The 19597-nt window shown below is 40.8% G+C and overlaps 1 protein-coding gene across 1 annotated transcript in view; it reads left to right on the top strand.

Moving 5' to 3' along the window:
* The first annotated feature begins 547 nt into the window (after positions 1-547).
* The window catches only part of ITPRID1 (ITPR interacting domain containing 1), a 34204-nt gene continuing 15154 nt past the window's right edge, over positions 548-19597 (top strand). Inside the window, exons 1-6 of the mRNA XM_067292447.1 lie at positions 548-579; positions 1259-1345; positions 1957-2159; positions 7912-8495; positions 10556-10610; positions 10999-11001. Coding sequence (XP_067148548.1) covers positions 548-579; positions 1259-1345; positions 1957-2159; positions 7912-8495; positions 10556-10610; positions 10999-11001 — 964 coding nt within the window. The remainder of the gene's footprint in view (positions 580-1258; positions 1346-1956; positions 2160-7911; positions 8496-10555; positions 10611-10998; positions 11002-19597) is intronic.

Raw genomic sequence — 19597 nt, 5'->3', positions numbered from 1 at the left:
GGACAAGAGGCAACGGGCACAAACTGAAACACAGGAAGTTCCCTCTGAACATGAGGAAAAGCTTCTTCCCTGTGAGGGTGACAGGGCACTGGAACAGGTTGCCCAGAGAGGCTGTGGAGTCTCCTTCTCTGGAGATATTCAAAACGCGCCTGGATGCGATCCTGTGCAATGTGCTCTAGGTGACCCTGCTTGAGCAGGGGGTGGTTGGACTAGATGATCTCCAGAGGTCCCTTCCAACCTCAGCGATTCTGTGATTCTGTGATTCTGTACCACTCCTGGTTTATGAAATGTAAAGGTATTTATTTTTCTCTGCTTATTGATATGTGTTGCACTTACCTATGACTAGCATATACTGTAAGTTGAGCTTCCCAGAAAAGTATTGTTCTGCAATTGTGCCACTTGGGCTAAAATTTTTCCTTATATAATACAATCAGTGTTCTATTTTTTTCTCTGATTTGACACATTTCTGTTTGAAGGGACAAAAAGAAGTAAGAGAATAAAAGATTTTTATTTCTTTTTGTTTGCAGTTTCCCTGTCAGCACCAGAAATGGTACAGATGACTGTGCAAAGCTACAGGAGGTAGGTCTCAGACACAGTAGAGCTCTGTTAGAAATTCTTCTTTCTTCCTTTTCTTTTTGGCAAAAGGAGGAATTTTAGCTTCATTTTTTTTTTTTCTCAAACAGCTAAGAACAATGTTCTTATGTTTGTTACATGTAGGTAAAATTAAGCCTGGGTGTAACAAAAGCATGTAATTTTATCTGCTGCAGAACATTCCTTTTGCAGTGAGCAAACTCTGAAAAAAAGTTATTTCTATGCAGATTACCAGATACAACTGCAATGAGAAGCTAAGTAAAAAATTGTTTCTCAGATGCTACTCTTGCTACTGCAACTCATTGTGCCTCGTCTCTCTGAAACTTTGAGAGCAATTATATCTTTTAGAAGTAGGTGGCTAAAGGAACCGTGCTCCCTAAAGGTTCCCCAAAGATTCACCATCTGTCAAAAGTGAGCTATTCTGCCACCTTTATAATTAGCATTTACTGGTACCTAACACCTACATTCTAACACCTACTGTAACATACTGTTCTTGAGAATAAGTGTATTGCCACACTCTCATGCCGACTCTTCTTCTAAGGCATTGCTATTATGTATCATTATAAACGAAGACAAAATGCAAATGTTTACTCTAGGAAAAAATCATAATGACATCCCAGAGGAGCACATGAGTAAACACATTTCATTGTTGCTTTTTTCCAACTAGATCCCTGCAAGAGTTTTCAGAAAGTCCTGTTATGTCAAGATGCAACAGCCTCAACTCTTCCCATTTTCTCACCAGTGTACCCCAGAGGTTAGTTATTTCCATGTATTTCCAGCTGAGAATACTAGGGACTAGCCCCATTTAGGGATCAGCAAATATTGACAGAATTTTGAATATGCAGTTCCAAGTGTTAGCTCCTAAAATGCTTCTCCTCATTTATCTTAACAAGATCAAAATGACCTTTTACTTATAACAGGTGTCTGTTCTGAAATGCTTTTATTCCAGTAAAAAAACTGCCCCAAATTGCAGTGGGCTTTGAAGCGATCAGAAAGCAAAAAACTGTGAGATCTTATGGCAGCTGTATCATTTCTTCTCTGTTTTGTGTCTAGAGAGAATTGAGCCTACAGAACTGTGAACCTACACCTTTTATTAATGTTCCTCTTGTTAAGCTCTCTAGATCCCAAGCCACCAAATATCTCTGGGGAAAGAAATCTGTGTACTACCAATAGTAATATTGTTAAGAGCACCAGCTCTGAGCAATGTGATGGAAAATGACAATCTTTATTTGAGCAGAAGTCATTATGAGAGGGGAGGAAAAGGAAAGCAAATCATTTAACAAAAATAAGACCATGTAATAGCTACTGAAAGAGAAAAGCGGTACCAAGACAGTAGTATAAATAATCCTGATATTTTCACCACAGTGTAACTGAATGGCTGGCCATCGGGGAAAAGGATCCAGTTGAGATTCTTCTTAATTTGGGGTTTGGTACAGAAGAACCTGATGTCTGCACTAAAATCCCTCCTCGGTTCCTTAGTGGTGCTTCTGTAGCAAAAGGGATCAACATCCAAGTTTTTCTGGAGGCTCAGAAGCAGCGGATGGACATTGAGAGGCCAAATCTATATGGTAAGCAGAGATGTTTTAGAAAAAGGAAGAGTTTTAGTCAGGAGGTGACCATATAATATTAAAGAGCATGGGGATTGAGAGGGTAAGGAAGAAGAGACTTAAAAGAGAAAATTCATGAAAAGGGAAATCCATTCAGGAAGATCCTCATGTACCTCTTTGCAGCAATGATATCTCCTAATATAACTGAAACACAGTTTAGCTCTCCTCAGCTATGGACTCCTATTTATGAGCTGGAGGTACCAGCTGTGGCATTTTACAACATGACCACCCATCCTCTGTCAGACCTATCCCACCACCTGAGATTAGCATTTGTGTAGCAGAGGCTGCAGAATTGAATGCAGGTCCATTGCCTCAGCTGTTTCATGGGCAACACATTAGCCCATACTCACCATCACTGGTGGTTTAAGCCAATACAAAGGATTTTGAACTCAGGAAGGCCAGGCATTGCATCATGGGCATACATTCCCTTTTCCTCTCTGTTGGAACAGGATCCCTGTCTTGGGGAGACATGCAGAGCAGCTGACAAGGTCTTAACCTCCCGTAGCTGGAGCTGCATGAGTTTCTGTATCAAAGCCACAAATCTGTAGCTAGAATCTAACAGTTTTGTGGTTCAAATATGCCCTGAGATGTAGATGAGGATCATATCATAAGAATGTTAAAATTGTGTTAAGACATGCAGTTTTGATTTTTATTTATTTAGATGTTTTCAGCTCTCATTTTGTGTGGTGCCAAGTACTAACTGCATTTGCAGATGAGAAATGAAGACAAGATCCTCACCCTAAAGGTATAGCTGCATTAAAACAGCATTGCTAATTCTCTGGTATACCTTCCTTCTAGAAAGACCAATTTGGACATCATTCCCCCTCATGTTTGCTGCACAGGATAGCCAGATGGCTCTTGAAATCTTCTGTTTACTTAAGATGCTCAGTGAAGCAGGATCTCTCACATAGTCCATGCATTCCCATTTAGAATTGCACCAAGGAAGCAATATATATGGAATAAGAATTGAAACAGAAATGTCAGAGCATCATGGAAAATGTTTTTTTTTTCTTTTTTTTTATAGCAAGCCCTGTGCACACATTTCAATATTTACAGCAAACTGACACATCAAACAGGTTTCTCCTCTCTCTCCCTCTCTCTCTCTGTAACTCCTCAGAGAAAAAGGGCGAGAGGGAACAGAGATAATCAGTATGAGTGGATGGTGGATGGAGACCTTAGGGAAGAAGGTGAAGAACTAAGAGTGAATGAAAGGAGAGAAAAGGAATTAAAGGGAAGGAGAGAGGTTGTTTGCACAGTGAAGGCAGACAGTGGTAAGCTGAGGTGTGAATTTAATAACTAGTCTTGCAATAGTTCTCAATGGGGACACTCTTTGTACATGTTAACAGCTTATCTATATGGGGGAGTTACTGTGAAGTAAGTTAAGGTTTGCATTTCTATTTTGGTGGGTGTGATGTCCATCAAAACATATTATCTTTCCTTTGACAGTTTGGGAGGGAGTTTTCACACCATCTGCTTAGGCCTCCAAGGTATGTGCCTGGGCTGGGAGCTGAGGCTACGCATTTAATGGAGAGAGGTGGGATTAATCCTTCAGAGATACCTACCTCTGCTCTCTCTGCTCTATGTGTTGTTTTATACGTGGTGCTTAACCTCAGCCTGCATCACTGCACCAAATTATAGACATTTAACTGAAGTATCATCTCATGGAGCTTTATCACCCCAGAGTCTGTCTCCATAATGAGTGGAGAGAGTGAGGCACCTCCAGAGGGTCATCATCTTTGCCAGTCTGTCTCACAGACCATGCAGGCATTTGGGCACAGGTAAATTCCTACTGCCAGTGTTTCAAGAGAAGATATATAGCTAAAAGGAATGTATCAGGTGTTAGTGGCATACAAACTCCTGAAGATTATCCTCAAATGGGCTCTCAGGGCACTTGCAAACTCTGTTTTTTCCAGTCTTACCAACCTTATATCGTCTAATGATTTTGCAATGTGGTGTAGAGAGAAGCAGGAGTGGCAAACTGAAGTTTATTAGGTTTGGAAATGGATTGCATTTCTAGGGTGGGATCTAATCTATCTGTCTTCAGCACTAAGGCTGCACCTCGGTTTTCAGGCAACTAATGAACCAGTTCTTCTAAAGCAGAAGCCAAAATTCCCTGTAATGGCAATGAAGAAGACAGGTGTTTTTGAAGGCCTCCAGAAGAAGATACTTCTCTGTAAATTAAGTAGAAAGGTTCAGCTTCAGAGATATTCCATGGCATTTACCTCTTCATGAACCATTTAAGGAATTCAGACCCCTACTGTTACACAGCTTCTTCGACAGGGCACTGAAATGGAAAAACTTAAATTAGGGAGACCACATGTCACCTCTGTAGATTTGAAGACTGTTTTGCACCACTGTTCCCAGAGACATGCTGGATGAAATCACCTATTGTCAATCAGTGTGGTTTATTAACACTGAACCATTTCAATACATATACAATGTGAATCCCTCTCATTTGGCTTTAGCCATGGAAAAGGAAAAAGGTATTTAGTCTGAGTTAGTGAAAGACTGAGGGGTTACCTCATTGTCAGTTTACTTTCTCTGATTCTCCGAATTAGCAGAGAAAGCTAATTGATTTAGTGTGATTTTGTGCAAGTCTGAGGTGAGAGATAAGCAGGATTATAGATGCAATTTGGGAAATGACAAAGGTGGAGCAAAAGAGGAGGGAGGTGAGAGAGACCAAATGACTTCCAAAGCAGTGTGATCCCTCTCTAGTTTTCATATTTCATTCATTTTCTAGTGCTGTTCTGTTCTGTTTGGCTATTTTCTGACTGTAATGAAAATAGTTTTCTGGAAGTGCTTCATTGCTGATCTGACCTTTTAAAATACGTGTGGCTTATTATAGTGTTATTTGTTAATTGTCTTCTTGCTTGGTGACAATTGATTCTTCAGCATAGTCATTAAGTTTTCAAATGGTTCAGTACACAAAAATAAGCTGTATTTTCAAAAATCTCAGCCACCCTGTAGGTATCTCAACAAGAACCAAAAGAAAAGCTTAGCCTCATCACTCTTTAGAGGTGAAAATTTTACTGACCTAAAGAGAAGTGACATTTGACTTCCTAACCGATTAAATAAAGTCACTTGACAATCAGCAGTTATGTTAATTGAAAAGTAATGATATTTTCAAATATGTGAATCCCTATTGAATGTTAGAGTTTGATACTTATAATAAAAAAAAACACATTTAGTACCACACTTCACTACTTCCATATCTAAATCTACTTTTTTTTTTGGGGGGGGGGGTTTCTGGGGGGGGTTTACACTCATTTGTGTCTCTGTCAGCTGCTGCAAGCCCCTCACTGGAGCTGTTGCCCAAGCCTCACTCTCCTTTCTGAGATGAGTGTATTTGGCAGGCACCATTTCCCATGATGCATGGTTGTCCTGTGACCACCACAGGTCAGCAAGGAGAGAGCTGCATGCATCATAACAATATATATCAGTCAGTAAAGCCATCCCTAAAATGAAATGTAAATTACTAAATATATCTTCTCTGAGGTACAGCTTCAGTTCAAGCAAAGACAGAACAGTACTACCAAGACCCAAGATGAAACAACCTAAAAAAAGGAAAATATTTTAATATATGACAAAGTATACCATGCTGAGATTTCATTTTGATTTTTCTTGACAAAAACTGAACAATTTAAGAGAAATCTGTATTTTCCCACTGAAAAATTTGTGGTTTTTTTTTCCTAATTCTGTTGTCTTGAAAAAAGTTGTTGATTGAAAATTTCTTACTGGCTCTGGAAACTCTTCATTCCACTGAGGACCTACTGAAGAATTTCCAGATCTTTTATGTAGACAGCTATGTAATACCAGATTTAGGGTAGGAGGAACAAAACTGTGAGATTTTCCTCCTAAATTGTAAAAATCTCCTGATCATAAAATCAAGAGATTTTGTTTACACCTTGGCCATTTGCTGAGTTGGCTTAAGTTTCTAGTGAAAATGCATCCACAATTATGTCCTTTAATATCTCATTTGTGTTACAGATTTTGCCTGTTTTGCAGCAGGCTCTAGAGATTAAGGAGTTCTGATCAGCATCTTGCAATTTTCCTGTCACCTATCTGAGGACACTCCTTGAGGAGCACCCACTGAAACTAAAGGAACTGCTTGCCTAGAGAGAAATTGTCCATTAAGCAGGGCTGTCCCTGATATCACTTCTTCACGGCCTGTGTATTTATTACACTGCATATGAGTGAGGGGATTGTTTGTTCATTTATCATTTCTCTCATTGTTTGATTTGTTCATCAGGTGTCACAAGCTCTTGGAAATAATTTACAAGAGCAAAGCAGTGTGCCAAAACTATTTCAAACTGCAGCAAGTTTGGTTCTGGTTCAAATGACAAGTGCTGGACTTCTCTGCATCTGTCACTCAAAGGAGATTAGCACTTGGCATTTTTATGGCGTGACATAGTGGGAGCCAGATAAAATACTGAGGCTAAAATGTGCTGTACATGAAAAGCATGTGATAGCACATCGGATGCACAAAACCATAAGTGATTTAGTCCAGCATCCCGAACTAACACAAATGCAAACTTTATCCAACACTGTGTAATCTGTGTGCTGATAGATCAGATAACTCCTTTAGACAATATCTAGAGAAGCCTTTGACCATGTCTTAAAAAGTGACGGGAATGGCAACAATTTCCTCCAGTGTTAAAAATCAGGCGATATTTGGGGGGGGGGAGGGGGAGAGGGAAAGGACTATCCCTGAGATATAGTAATTAACAGGAATTATATGGCGTTGTATTGGTCCCTGATGCAAAGGACCAACTCAAATCCATATTAAATATCCCCTTGTTATCTAATCATCAGTGATGCAATATTACCAACCGCCTGCACGCAGACTGCGTGCAGTAAGTTTGGCTGCTCTCTAGGAGAAATGGCAGCCAAGAACGTTAGCATTTTGCCATCTACTCTCCTCAGCAAATCTCTTAAGGAAGGAGAAGTCCTGGTGACATATTCATTGCCTCAGGACGGGTGCAGACACAGTACACAAGCAAATGCGTTGCATTTCCTTGTATAAATAACTCCACAGTGTTGTAGTGATTGAAATCTCCAGAAGCCCTTAGAGAAAATATCATTCACTTCTCTTTACCTGTTATGCCATGGAAAAATGACCCAGAAATAACAGAAGTTTGGTACAACGAAAAAAAATCAAGAACCTGTATAAAACGTCAGTGTATATACACTTTGCTACACCTTTCTGGGGGAAAAACTTTTTGCTTTGTGGTGCTCTGAAAATGAGGACATAGTCTCTGTGGCCAATTGCTATCAAGTAATGGGTATATACATTTTACAGTTATCCTGGACAGTAGCCAGCTGTAAATATCTGAAATCAAACTCTAATGACTTTATTCTCATGGAATTTAATAAGTCCTCAAATATGGCATCCAAATCTGTTGGCCCAACCAACTGGAGAATTTAAGTCTGGATTCTGTAACATTTATTCACACTAAGTGGTAGTCAGCTGTACTTGACCCGATTAATTCAACATTGTGTAAGTGCTTGTATAATATGAAGAACTATGTAGTGAAGTCTGTATATAGCCTGAATGGATCCTCTGGAAGCAAAAGGAAAAAATTAGCCAATTTTTAATCAGGTACTTAATATGGTTTTTGGCAATGACAAGTTTGGATAATCATTATGCCTGATTATTTATTTCAATTTGTATTTTTCGATAAACATGTTTGTCTTCCATTCTGTCAAACTCAAGGGTGTTTTCGACAACTAGAAGTGCTTGATCACGTGACAAGCGCCTTCTCGTCGTTGCTGACTGACGTGAACACCCAACAGAGCAAAGTACAGGATGCCAGCAGAGATGAGACCGGCCTGTTGGATACTGAGAAAAGCAGACCTGTGGTTACACGAGCAAAGAAAAAAATAGGTCAGCTCCTGAAAAAGGCTTTTAGGCAGACAACGCTGCTGAAACAAAGCTCGCTGGCATCTGGCAAAGCCAATTCATCTGGCTGGAAAGGACAACCCCACTCTTGTGCTGACATTGCCGAGAGTGGAACGATCCAAACAGGCTTTTCTGAAAGTGTTATGGTGGGTTGTCCGACCCCAGAGCAAATCTCCAGAGACAAAGCTGCATTTACAGTATCCCAGTGTCTACAAACTCCATCAGGGAAAACTTGGGCTTCATCACACTTACTTCCAAAACAGCCCCACCTTTCTTCTACGTGTGAGGTGCCTGTCAAAGACAGTCCAAAAAAGGAGTTGCATTTGCTTTTGGCCCCCACACTCAAAAAACTGGCCAGCCAAAACTACAAGCCACCAGACTCATTTGAATTGGAAGAGGTAAGATGGATTACTGTATATTGCTTACCATCAACATATCTTTATACACATTTATTGTATAGTTTTGGATTCTCTTTTTCAAGACAGAAGATAGAAGAAATTACTTAAAATGCCATGTTGCAGCCTTATGGGGAAAAACACTGGGATTCACACTACTCATTGAGGTTTTGATTATTTTAAATTGTTTTTGTGTTAGGATACTGTCAAAGAAGTTGGCACTGAGATTACTGAGACAAGATTTATTCAACCTGTATGATAGTATAACATGCCTATGTGTTTTATACAGCGCTAGCTTTTTTATAGAAGTAAGTTGCAAGAACGCTAATACATATGGTCAAGGATATTTTTACAGACCCAGTCATTAACCAGTTTTGTTTTTCTTTTTTTTTCCCCCCAAGCTCATGTTCTGGTGTTTTCTCTCAGAGTGTTTCATCACAAAATTATCCTTGGTTTTATAGCAGCGTTTGAAATATTTTATTGCTCTGTAATCTGAGCATCCTAAAACCAGAATAACTCAAAGCAGCAGCTTGTTCTCAAATCCGCAGTTTTCAAAGCCCATGATACTCAGCTATCTATATGTTTTAGCAACAGTGGGTTGTCAGTGGGGTTCAGCAAGAAATAGCAGAGACCAGGATACTTGCCAGTCTTTGTCTCACATCCAGAGTTCTTGTGTCAGCAGCAATTTTTTCTGGCTGTATTGCTGCAGAAAGAGAGCCCTACTGTAAAAACAAAGAAAGGAGGAGGAACAGGATAGTTGGCAGCTCCCTGAAAACATTTGGAACATGGGAGGGAGAGAGCAGCAAGAACCTAGAAAAGGTGGGATGCTTAAAAAAGATTTCCAGTTTTGAAAGAAATTGGAAGAGGTCAGGTTAAGTTGGTGGCATCCGTTCTGAATAAAGGATATTTAATTAACATATTTTTCTGTGAAAGTTTTGGTGCAGTCTAAGTTTCCCTTTGTGTCCTGCAGTTGCTGGAACTAGGTTGGCAGAGTTGAATCAAAGAATGGAAGTTTGGGTCTCACTATCAGCCTTGGTGGAGAAGAAAGGGTCTTTCAGAGGTCTCCAGCACAGCAAATTTATGCAACCCATATGTCTTTGTACAGACTTAGCACACTGGACTTGCAGCTCTTTGGTTAGTAGCTCTGTAACCCGTGCAAGTTATCACGGACTCAAAAATGAGGATGCTGACAGAGCAGTAATTGCAGATGATGATAAACTCCCCAGTCTGATGTCCAAGACAGTTTGATGAATGCTATATGCCCAAATTAGAACTGTGTATACACTGTTTAACTTTCGAGTAATCATTAAACTAAGGTTGGAAGAACTGTGTATTGGCTCAAACCATCAGGCCGTCTAACATGTTATTCTGACAGTGGCCAGTAGCAGGTGACTAGGAAGAGAATAAGAAACAGGCACATATAGAGTGATCCTTCTCATATATTCTTCTAGACTTTGACAATGGGTGGTTTAGAGATTTCTTGAGCTACAGGCCACATCTAGGACATGCTGAACTGTTTTGCATGTAATGGATCTGCTTTTTTATAATGACTCTTTCTTGTTGCAATTTATGCAACACCATGACTTAATGCTCTCCTTGATACTATGGAAAAGACAAATGGTTTCTTCACTCTTAGAGGAAAAAAATTCTGACCTTACATACATTCTTTGGCAAGAGTTTGGTGCCATATGGTTACCATGCCTAAGGTTTCTACTGCTAAGTCATATTCGAGGGGCATTTCTCTGAGACTATTCAAACAAGACTGTTAAGACATTTATGGGTGGGGAAACTTTATGCACTAACTACTTTGGAAAGGCTTGAAAAGCCTTTGTGATTAGAGCCTGGTTTGTGACATAAACACATTTTTTTTACAAAGGACACCACCGAAAAGGAAACATCTGAAAGATTTCCTGTTTTCACTTTGAAATTTCTAGAATTTTTCTTTTTACTCCTATCCCCTCCCCCTCAATAAGGAATATGCTCATAATAATCATCACCATCAATATGATGTTTTCCTCTTCTCTCACACTTCTTATTCCTCTTCTTTTTCCCTTTCTTTTCAGATTCAGAGCTTGGAGGATGAAACTCTATGTAGAAATGCTCCTGACAGCATATCAGGTGGGTGTTAAAAACAGACATTTTGCCAGATTTGTTTTAAAACTGTGTTCCCATGTAGTCCCTTCTAAAGGCTTATACTAAGAACATGTTTTCTCTCTTTGCTCCTATTTGCTCTGGTGTTTGGATGCAGTCTAGATGATACAACTTGATAAAACATAGGGCTGTAAAATGTGCTCATCTTGTCAGGAGGACACAGTGAGTGCACACGAAGGGGGTACCTGCTTTGAGTGTTTGAGGTGCCTATCTGATGCGTTAGGCATCCTCATGTAAATCCTCTCAGGACTTACAAATGAAGCCAAAGCCTCTCTCCTGCTCAGTGGCTCATCCACCAGACACAGGCGACCTCTTATCTGCTGACTCGCTGATCCTAAGAGAGGAAGCCACAGAGCAGGTTGGGGATTGCTGCACAGCAGCCACTGTGCAGACAACTCACCCAGGGCTACACAACGAGGACTTTCTGGTTGCAGCATGGCCTCCACCCCAACATCTGAATCTCCCATATCACAGAGACCTTCATCACATGGGCTGACATGGCACCAGATCATGTGTTAGGAAATAAGTTGAGAAGTCTATGAAAGGATTAAACGCAAAGCTGTTAGATCAGATGTTATGCTGTCATTTGGGGCGGTGTGAGTTTGGATCCTGAGAACTGTTTGCTGGCAGGGGTGGCTGTATTGGAGGAGACGGCTGTTCTGCCTCCAGAAAAGGAAGCACTCAGCCTTGCTCTCTAGTGACCTTTGCTAACCAGTGCTTAGAGCAGGACTGGCAGGTTTTTGAAATGGGACAGAAATTTATTGTAGCAGAACGAATGAGTAGCAAGAAGCAGATAGAAAGGAACAAAGATGAAAGTCTGGTGAGCCCTCACCTTACAAATGTTGCATTATGTCACTTTTGGGGATCCAGCACAAATAATTAAGCAGCCCAAGTTCATACACAGATATGGGAATAAAAATCAGATATCAGCTGGTGCCAGTCATTCATAGATGCAATTGGCTGAGGTGACAGCTAGATTTGCAAGAGTGAAATCTTGAGCCTATTGAAGGTAGTGACATAAGTCTCTGAGTTCAGAGTTCAGTGAAGTTCAGTGAAGCTGAAGGTGTTTTAATCAAAGTGAGCAGGGTTTTCTTGATAAATGCTAGAGCCGAGCAAAAGCCTCACTGAGTTCAGTGAAGCTGAAGGTGTTTTAATCAAAGTGAGCAGGGTTTTCTTGATAAATGCTAGAGCCGAGCAAAAGCGATGGAGTATATAATGAATTCGTTAGCCCTGGAGGTTGCATTATTGTTTTCAAGTGATCTGTAAGCAGATATTTTGTTGTTTTGCTAGTTTTTTTAACTGTGCGATAGATTGTATACCTGTGTCAGCCAATTGTTCTTGCCACATCACCTGGCAGGATTCTGTGGGTCCGGTCTGTCAATGGGTGGCTCCAGCAACTCTTAAAGCTTAAAGTCAGGTCCTTGCTGCTAGTCAGTATGATTTGTTGCCTGAGTTACATGAGGTTGCTTTGATTTTGCTTCCTGAATGATGACTCAATCTTTATGAACAAGGAGAAGCTCCCACACCAGCAATCTTGCTCATAGTAGTGTCTATACAAAACATAGCAGCTCCCCAGGATTTGTGCAGAGAAAACCAACATTTGGACAAATGTTCAATGAGAAATGAACAACAGAGAAAGTGGACATATCCCAATGGGAAAAAATAATCACAACATACCCAGAAATGCTTTTTTCCTTTCTTTGTCCTGCTCTAAAAAATTACTGTGCTATTTAATGAAAAAGGGTATTTGTGAAGGGATTTTGCAGATTGTATAGATATATTCATCTCAATATAAATAAAGAAAGAAACGTATGCCCTGAAAACTCTTTTAAAACACAGGAATAAGTATGTATTTGTGGTGATTTTGGGATAGAGAATGCAGAATGTGATTATTTGTTTTTAATTCTGGTAAGATTGTCATCCAGTTAAGTGATCAATTAATATCATACAAGTAAACTGTACTTATTTAAGATTTGTGCCTTAACAGCACCATGATATTATTTTAGAATTTAGTTTAAAAACTGGAATCTCTCTTTTTCGCTTTGTTCTTATAGTGTTACTGATGCTTATCCTGAATTGAAAGAAGAGATTTTGATCATCCTCTTTTATGGACTTTTTTTTCATATTCTTTCTCTTTTTCCCACTGCTTTTAAGTGGTGTACCTCTCTATACCCAAGGAATTTTTTTTTTAAGACTTCAACTTGCTGGGCACCATGGAACAACCTAAAAAGAGCTGATACCAATTCAACATTGTTAGCGGTGATAATATCTAGCTCTTGGGAAACTTCCTACCAAATTCAATAGAATTTGTCTCAGACCCATAATTTGAAATAGAAGCTAGTGGGAAACAGTCTAGATTCCACTAGGAGCCTAACAAGGAAAACTTCCGCTCCCAGAAGAACATGCCTGAAATTATTTTTGGGCTGCAGGCTCCTTGGGGCAGAGACTGCCTGTTTTTCAAGGCTCATATTGTGCCTACTACAGTGAGGACCCATCCTCATTTGGTTGGAGGCTGTGTTGGAAAGGGCATGGGAGCGATGATGAAGATGTGAGCACCTGACGTGACTATGCTGGCGTGGAAGCTCACCCAAGGGGGGAAGCGCAAGGGGCCCAATATGAGCAGAAATAGATAGGAACAGCCTGCTTTGCTTAGATGGGGCATATTAGAGATGGGTGACTTATGGAAGCGCTTGTCCCAGTGGTATTGTCCCTTGGCTCTGTAGCCTGGCCTCAATTTTAGTCCAATTGCTTAATTTTCTACACTCTCCATGAAAGCCAATTCCCTGGCTGCTGTGTGTCTTCTTTATATTTCTCCATAAGGTAGATTCTGGCTGTTTAACTGCAGTAGGCTTTATGATAAGGCTTTTTTTCCCTCTCTTTTGGCAGAATGCTGAGCCTTAATTTTTAAAAGATGCTCAAAGCCCCCAAACATCCCTGAATGACTTACAGAGAAAGCAGAGTGTTTTCTAGCTCTCTTTTAAAAAATATTACAATCTTTTTTATTAGGCAATTTTATCATTGTTATAAATAAGTAATTGTACTGGGGAGAAGGGATAATCCTTATTTAATTAAATTCATCTATACTCCCAGGTTGGCAGCAACCAGACATATGTGAGACTAATACCCACAGCCTGCCTGTATGCATGCGCAATTAAAAATTCACTCTACAGTAGCACTGGCAGTTTAGTGTTGCTTTTGGCATTTACAAATCCTTTTATTTTGTGACTTTTTTTTTACCATACACATATGCTGGAGCAGATGTTGCTTATTTGTTGTTTATTCAAATCTGTAGGCTCTGGCAGCTAACTCCATTGTTCTGTAATGAAGCTTTATTCACTGTCCTGTATTAGGACCCAGCAAATGCATGACAGGCAGAGTTAGCTCTCAGCAGGAACTACAGTTATTGTCCTTACTTATTGGCTGTTTATATTCTAAAGCTCACAGTTGAGAAAGCTGGCTGGGCAGGGTAAGGGGCTGGGGATGCTGTGTGCAGAGGAAAATTACTTGACTCCACTCACTGCATCTTTGCCCTGATGAGGTGCAGGCTTGCATGTAAACTCATCTGTTGCAGTGATTTCATATTCAGCACTTGAAAAATAGAGCTGTTCTCCCCCTCCGCCCCCTCTTCCTCCTTGTTCTCCCCCCCCCACCCCTGCTGCTCCTTCCTTTTTCAATTAGCCTTTGTAAAGCACTGGGTTTAACTAAAGGGTGTTTCAATGTTGTTCACCTCCGTTAACTCAGCACGTGCCTGAAAATTCATTAGCAGTAACATCTATTAGGGAGGCCCTGGAAGTTGGTGTTATTTTTGTATGTGTTGCATTCATCCACTTCCCCTTGCTTCTTATTTACTTTTCTGCACCTCTCCATCACCGGGGTAGCCACACCTCTGAGAGTCAACAATTTCAGCATGGGGCTGACCAACAAGGACATGCTGCTCCCAGGCGCTTCAGTGCCAACAGAAAGGCATTAGCCTGCTGGAAAAGCCCTTGGTAGCCCAAGAGACAATCAATCAGAGAAGTAACCACCTCCATCTGGCTCACTGTGACATGGTAACTCTCTGTTGAAGCATTTGTGATTCATCTTGTCCCAATGAGTGGTGCCAGGGATCGAATACACCCAGTTTTTGCAGCAGCTGGGAACATTCTAGCTTCCCCGCATGCTGAGCTAACACATTAGCTCCTGTGACTTATTAAGTAGCAATTCTTTCAATTATCACACCTTCACTCCTCCTACTCACCGGCTCCTCTCATGGTTGGCACCATGGGAATATTCACAGAATGCAATTGGTATTTTTTTAATTGACTGAGTGCCAAGAACGTGAATCCTGTTTATTATCCATTGTAATGTCTGCCTGTGATTGAAGGATCAACATATTCAAAAGTGCAAGAAGAAAATACACATATATTTCCTATGCTTCAGACAGAACTAAGATTTTCCTGGTACCTTCCTCTATTTTCAGTATAAAGAAGGGAACAGTTATTTATTGTAGTGCCTACATCATGTTGTTTTTCTTCACTTATAACACAATGTTTTTTAGTTTTGAACACAAAAGAAAGAAAAAGCAAAAGCGAGGAGAAAGCCACACAGAAGACTTGCTAAAGTTGTAATCAAAATCAGGATTTATACCTACAGTATCCTACATCTACTCTTGTTTTGAGGCCTTCTGACCCTTACGTTATGCTTTTCCATTGCTTAATAATCACATACAGCCTCCAAATATGAGTTTTCCCTTCATAAAACATGAAGAATAATAGATCCATAATATACTCCTATATGTTCTTGAAGCAGTCATAGCACAGTTCATTTGAGTTAGCACTGCTCAGTGGTCTTCACAGTAAGAAATTCCACTCCTAGAAAAAACATCCACAAAGAGCAGTCACTAATAAGAACATTTGGGGTTCCACATTTTTTGTAAAAGGGAAAATTTTGGTGTGTTTTTAATGTAAGTTACTCTCAGATATTTTTCTGTGCGGGTCAGGTTTCTCGGCTGGACAGCATCACTTATTGCACAGCTCTGCCATCCCCCTCAAAGAGGAAATAGCATACTGCTTCATTTCATGTATACTACAGACAACGAATCTGGGCTAGAAAGGGAAAAGGAAGAATGAAGTTCCCTAAAACAAACATGTCTCTAGAAGCCTGAGGAGAGAAGCTTCCTTCACAACAGTTTTATCTTCTTCAGGGGCCCTGTGCAAAGGAGACATATGCCACCTTTAGCCATTTTATGTTCCCTCCATTTTTTTTATGATGCTGTAATCCATGTTGTTCCCATCTTCTGCCCATGAACCACATAAAGACCTTCTTGTCCTTTCCCTTTTCTGTACTTAAAGGACCTGTAATTAAGAGTATGAGAAAGCTCTATCATTTCTATGCATGTTGTAACCTGAAGAAGTCTAAAACCTCCTGCCTGTGGGCAGGATGAAGGCCTGCGGTCCCAGAAATAAGTGGAAACTGTCAGGAAGCAGTGACTGAGAGGAAAGAGCAAAGTGAAGGGCAGGTTATGAAATGATGAGTCTTAAAACCTTCCTGCATCTTCTGCCTGTTCAAAAACATCCTGAATTGTCTGGTCCCCTACCAGAAAGGGAATTCATTTCTGCAGCTCTTGAGAATGCCCCGTCTGCTTCCCGCCTTTGTCACAGTCCTGCTGGATGCATCTCACATACATGCATATATCCAAATTCAGGAAAGGATGTAAAGATGGAGACCCAGGAAGCAGTGGAGCCATGTTCACCAGTACAGGAACGAGATTGGCAGCACACGAAAGGAAGTCTGAGACATCTACAAAATTGTCATGCAAAGGCCTCTAGGAAGTAGTACCACCTGCTACTGGTGTCTGTAAGCCCTGCCTGCAGTCCTGGGGTTGAGGCAGCTTTGGAGAACTTTGGGGGCTGTATGATTTTCAGTGAGTACATTCTTAAAAGTCATTGCACATTTATAACATTTTATTGCACATATGTGTCATATTTTAGGTCCTGCTGCAGCAGGCTGATTCATCCTAGTGGGAAAGGATATACACACACCACATACTTAAGGCAGATGGCCTGGTGAAAGTTATAAAACCTGCTGTTGTTTAAATCTTAGGAGAAGAAAATCATGAAATACTTTAAGTATTCAGGGGGACAACCAAATACTTTGACAACCAAATAGTTTGAGAGACAGATTTAGATTAACAGCCATAGGCTTCAAAACCAGAAAGATTCTGAAATGAAATCTAGTTGTCCTGAAGTCTCTGAGGTCCTTGAAAGGAGGCCTTTTCTAGTATTTTTTTTCCCTGCCTTTTCTTCCCACACCTCAGCAGAGCATAGCAGGATCAGAGTTTTGCCTGTGCACGGTCACTGATCTCTGTGATGCTTTACTAATGGTGCCATTTGACAGCTTGACCCTTTGAATTTTAAATCTTGCTGCAAAATTCATAATCCCAACACCACATCCTACACAGGCTTCAAAGCAGCTTTGTAAGAACATACTTACTCTTTTTGGTGGTACTATATTTCTTTGCTGTGTGGCTCTTATGAGAGAGGGTTGATTCCCCCCGTTCCCAGTGACATCTGTAAGAAAGGTGCTATCTTGGGCACCTTTTTATGCTCTAGAGAACTCAGATTTTTTTCTGGATGAAAAATTTGATTCCTGGCCCACAGATCTTACACATACTTGCCAACTATTGACCAATGCTTTGCATTTCTCCTCTGGAAAATAACACTGACAAAAAGAGGTGGGCTTTCTAAGCCTGAAGTTCTTAGACTCCTTGAACACAGTTTAATGGATATTAACACGAAAATAGAGCTATTATAACTTGCCGTTGATCTCCACAAAGTAATACCAAAAAGCCACCCATTCTGGCCTCCCAATTGCTTTGGGCACTACTAACCAGGCAGAAGTTGCAGGACCTAGCAAGAACAGAAGGGCTCTTCACTCACTTTTCTCGGAGTTGCTTTATCGGAGTTGCTGGAAGCCACCTTCCCTTTCATGAGGTGCTCTCAGTTGCAGAGAGCCCTACAAGGTTCACTGCAATCACTTATTTTTTATTCATTTTCTCTGTGCAGCTGCTACTGGGAGAAGTTGTGATGTAACATGATCTACAGTGTAGGCTGATGACATTCAGCTCTACCTCTCATTTTCATCAGAAGCAGACACAACCATCACCCGTCTCTCCCGACATTTGGCAGCGGCACGAATCTGAATTAATGACAGTTGGCTGAAGCTCAGTTGAAATAAGATGGAAGTGATACTGACTCTCAAGGAAAAGTAGGAGGAGAACCTGGCAAAGTTTGAAGCTGTTTCATCAACTGAAGAAAGATAAAAGACCATTGTCAAAGTGATTGCAATTTCAGGTTTTGACTAGATTCATCACTTCTCCTAACCTCCCAGACTGCAGAAACATCATTTATCATAGATAACTGCCTACAGTGTTCTCTCTTTTCCTGTCAAATCCAGCTCTTAGATTACTTGTTTATACTTTTATCATTTCTAGGGCAGTGTGTTCTTGTGCAGGACAAGCAGGAAACAATTGGAAGCTCTGACTAGCAGCCGCCTAATTCCCAAGTACAGCTTTTTGCAGGAGCATATTCATTGTTCTTAGTGATGAGTGTGTGAAGTGTGTGATATTCATGATGTTTACCTGTATTGTCAAGCCTGACATGACCTTCATCCCCAGCTACTTTAGATACATTCTGTAGCTCCAGCCAACCTACCAAAGGGGTTTCCAGAGGGGTTTCCAGAGCCATGGACCAAATTGTCCTGGAGGTATTCTTGATAAGGACAAAGATGGAGTCTTCTGAACGTTGAACTTCTGCCATTGAAGTTCACAAACTAAGTTCTGGCCTCTCTCAAGAGGCACGGGATGGTTCACTAATGCTAGTCAAGAAATTATATCCTTTTCTGTGATGTAAAAGGTAGAGCACATACTACTTCCCTTGCCCATTTTCATCTATAATTTGTTGGGGGGAGGAGGGAAAATGACAATTAAAATGGTTTTACATTTCATTAATAAGTAGCTCAATAGCATATTTTCAGCTAATTCAGTTCTTCCCCAAATCTTTCTTCTATACATGAGCTATGGACAATATGCAATGAGAGAGAGAGAAAGAGAGCCAGCCAACCCACCCACCAGCCCTAGGCATTTCACAATGGAGTATATTTATACCTGCTGTCACAGCGCTGACTGTAGTGTACAGCAGATGTACTGCAGCTAGTTTTAAATCAATAAGTATGTGCTTTAAAACACACTAGTACATAGCGTGCATATCAGTAGCTGTCTAGCCACAACACCAGGGAGCTGAGTGCAGCCCACCTCACCCTACTTTTCAGACAGGTTTTGCAGCCTGGGCAGAGCTCCAGGCTGCTGTGCTCAGCCTGCTGGCTCTACTGCACCACTAGTGTGCTAGACATAACTATGCTATACACTGAATTTTAAGCCAAATACTTGACTAACTTGGTATAAAACTCCTTCTCCCTCAGGTGTTTTGGAGGAGAGGGATTGAGGCTGAATGCTCTGATGATAGATGTAGAGTTGCTCTGTAGCTATTTGTGCTGTGCTCCCGGTCAGTGCAGTTTTTATTTTTAGTGGTCCATACTGTGGTTACCTCAAGTGTTTATGGCTGATATTTGGAAAGCACATAGGCCTGTGTCTTTGCAAGGAGACTTAGGCACCTAGAGCACTGGGAGAGGAGCGTGGGGCTGTGCAGGAGGCTGTGAAGCACAGTACGTGCACTCCTTTGAGCTATGCATGTGTCTCCTTCTAACAATGGCTGAGACAGCAAGACCCCATAATTAATAGTATAAAAAACTGCAAACTGAACATGGAGATGAAGCAAAATGTAGGTAGCTATCATATGACACGTGTACCACCCACCTTTCATCTCTTCTGGCCCTGCTGCATCCCCTCAGGGTCCAGCATATATGGTCAGTCACAGGGTGGAGGGTTTTCGCCCTGGTTCAGAATGAGATTGGGTTTA

Source organism: Apteryx mantelli, chromosome 2, assembly GCF_036417845.1.
Source record: "Apteryx mantelli isolate bAptMan1 chromosome 2, bAptMan1.hap1, whole genome shotgun sequence".
Classification (NCBI taxonomy): domain Eukaryota; kingdom Metazoa; phylum Chordata; class Aves; order Apterygiformes; family Apterygidae; genus Apteryx; species Apteryx mantelli.
Note: the sequence above shows the minus strand (reverse complement) of the source record. Positions and strands in the feature narration are given on the sequence as shown.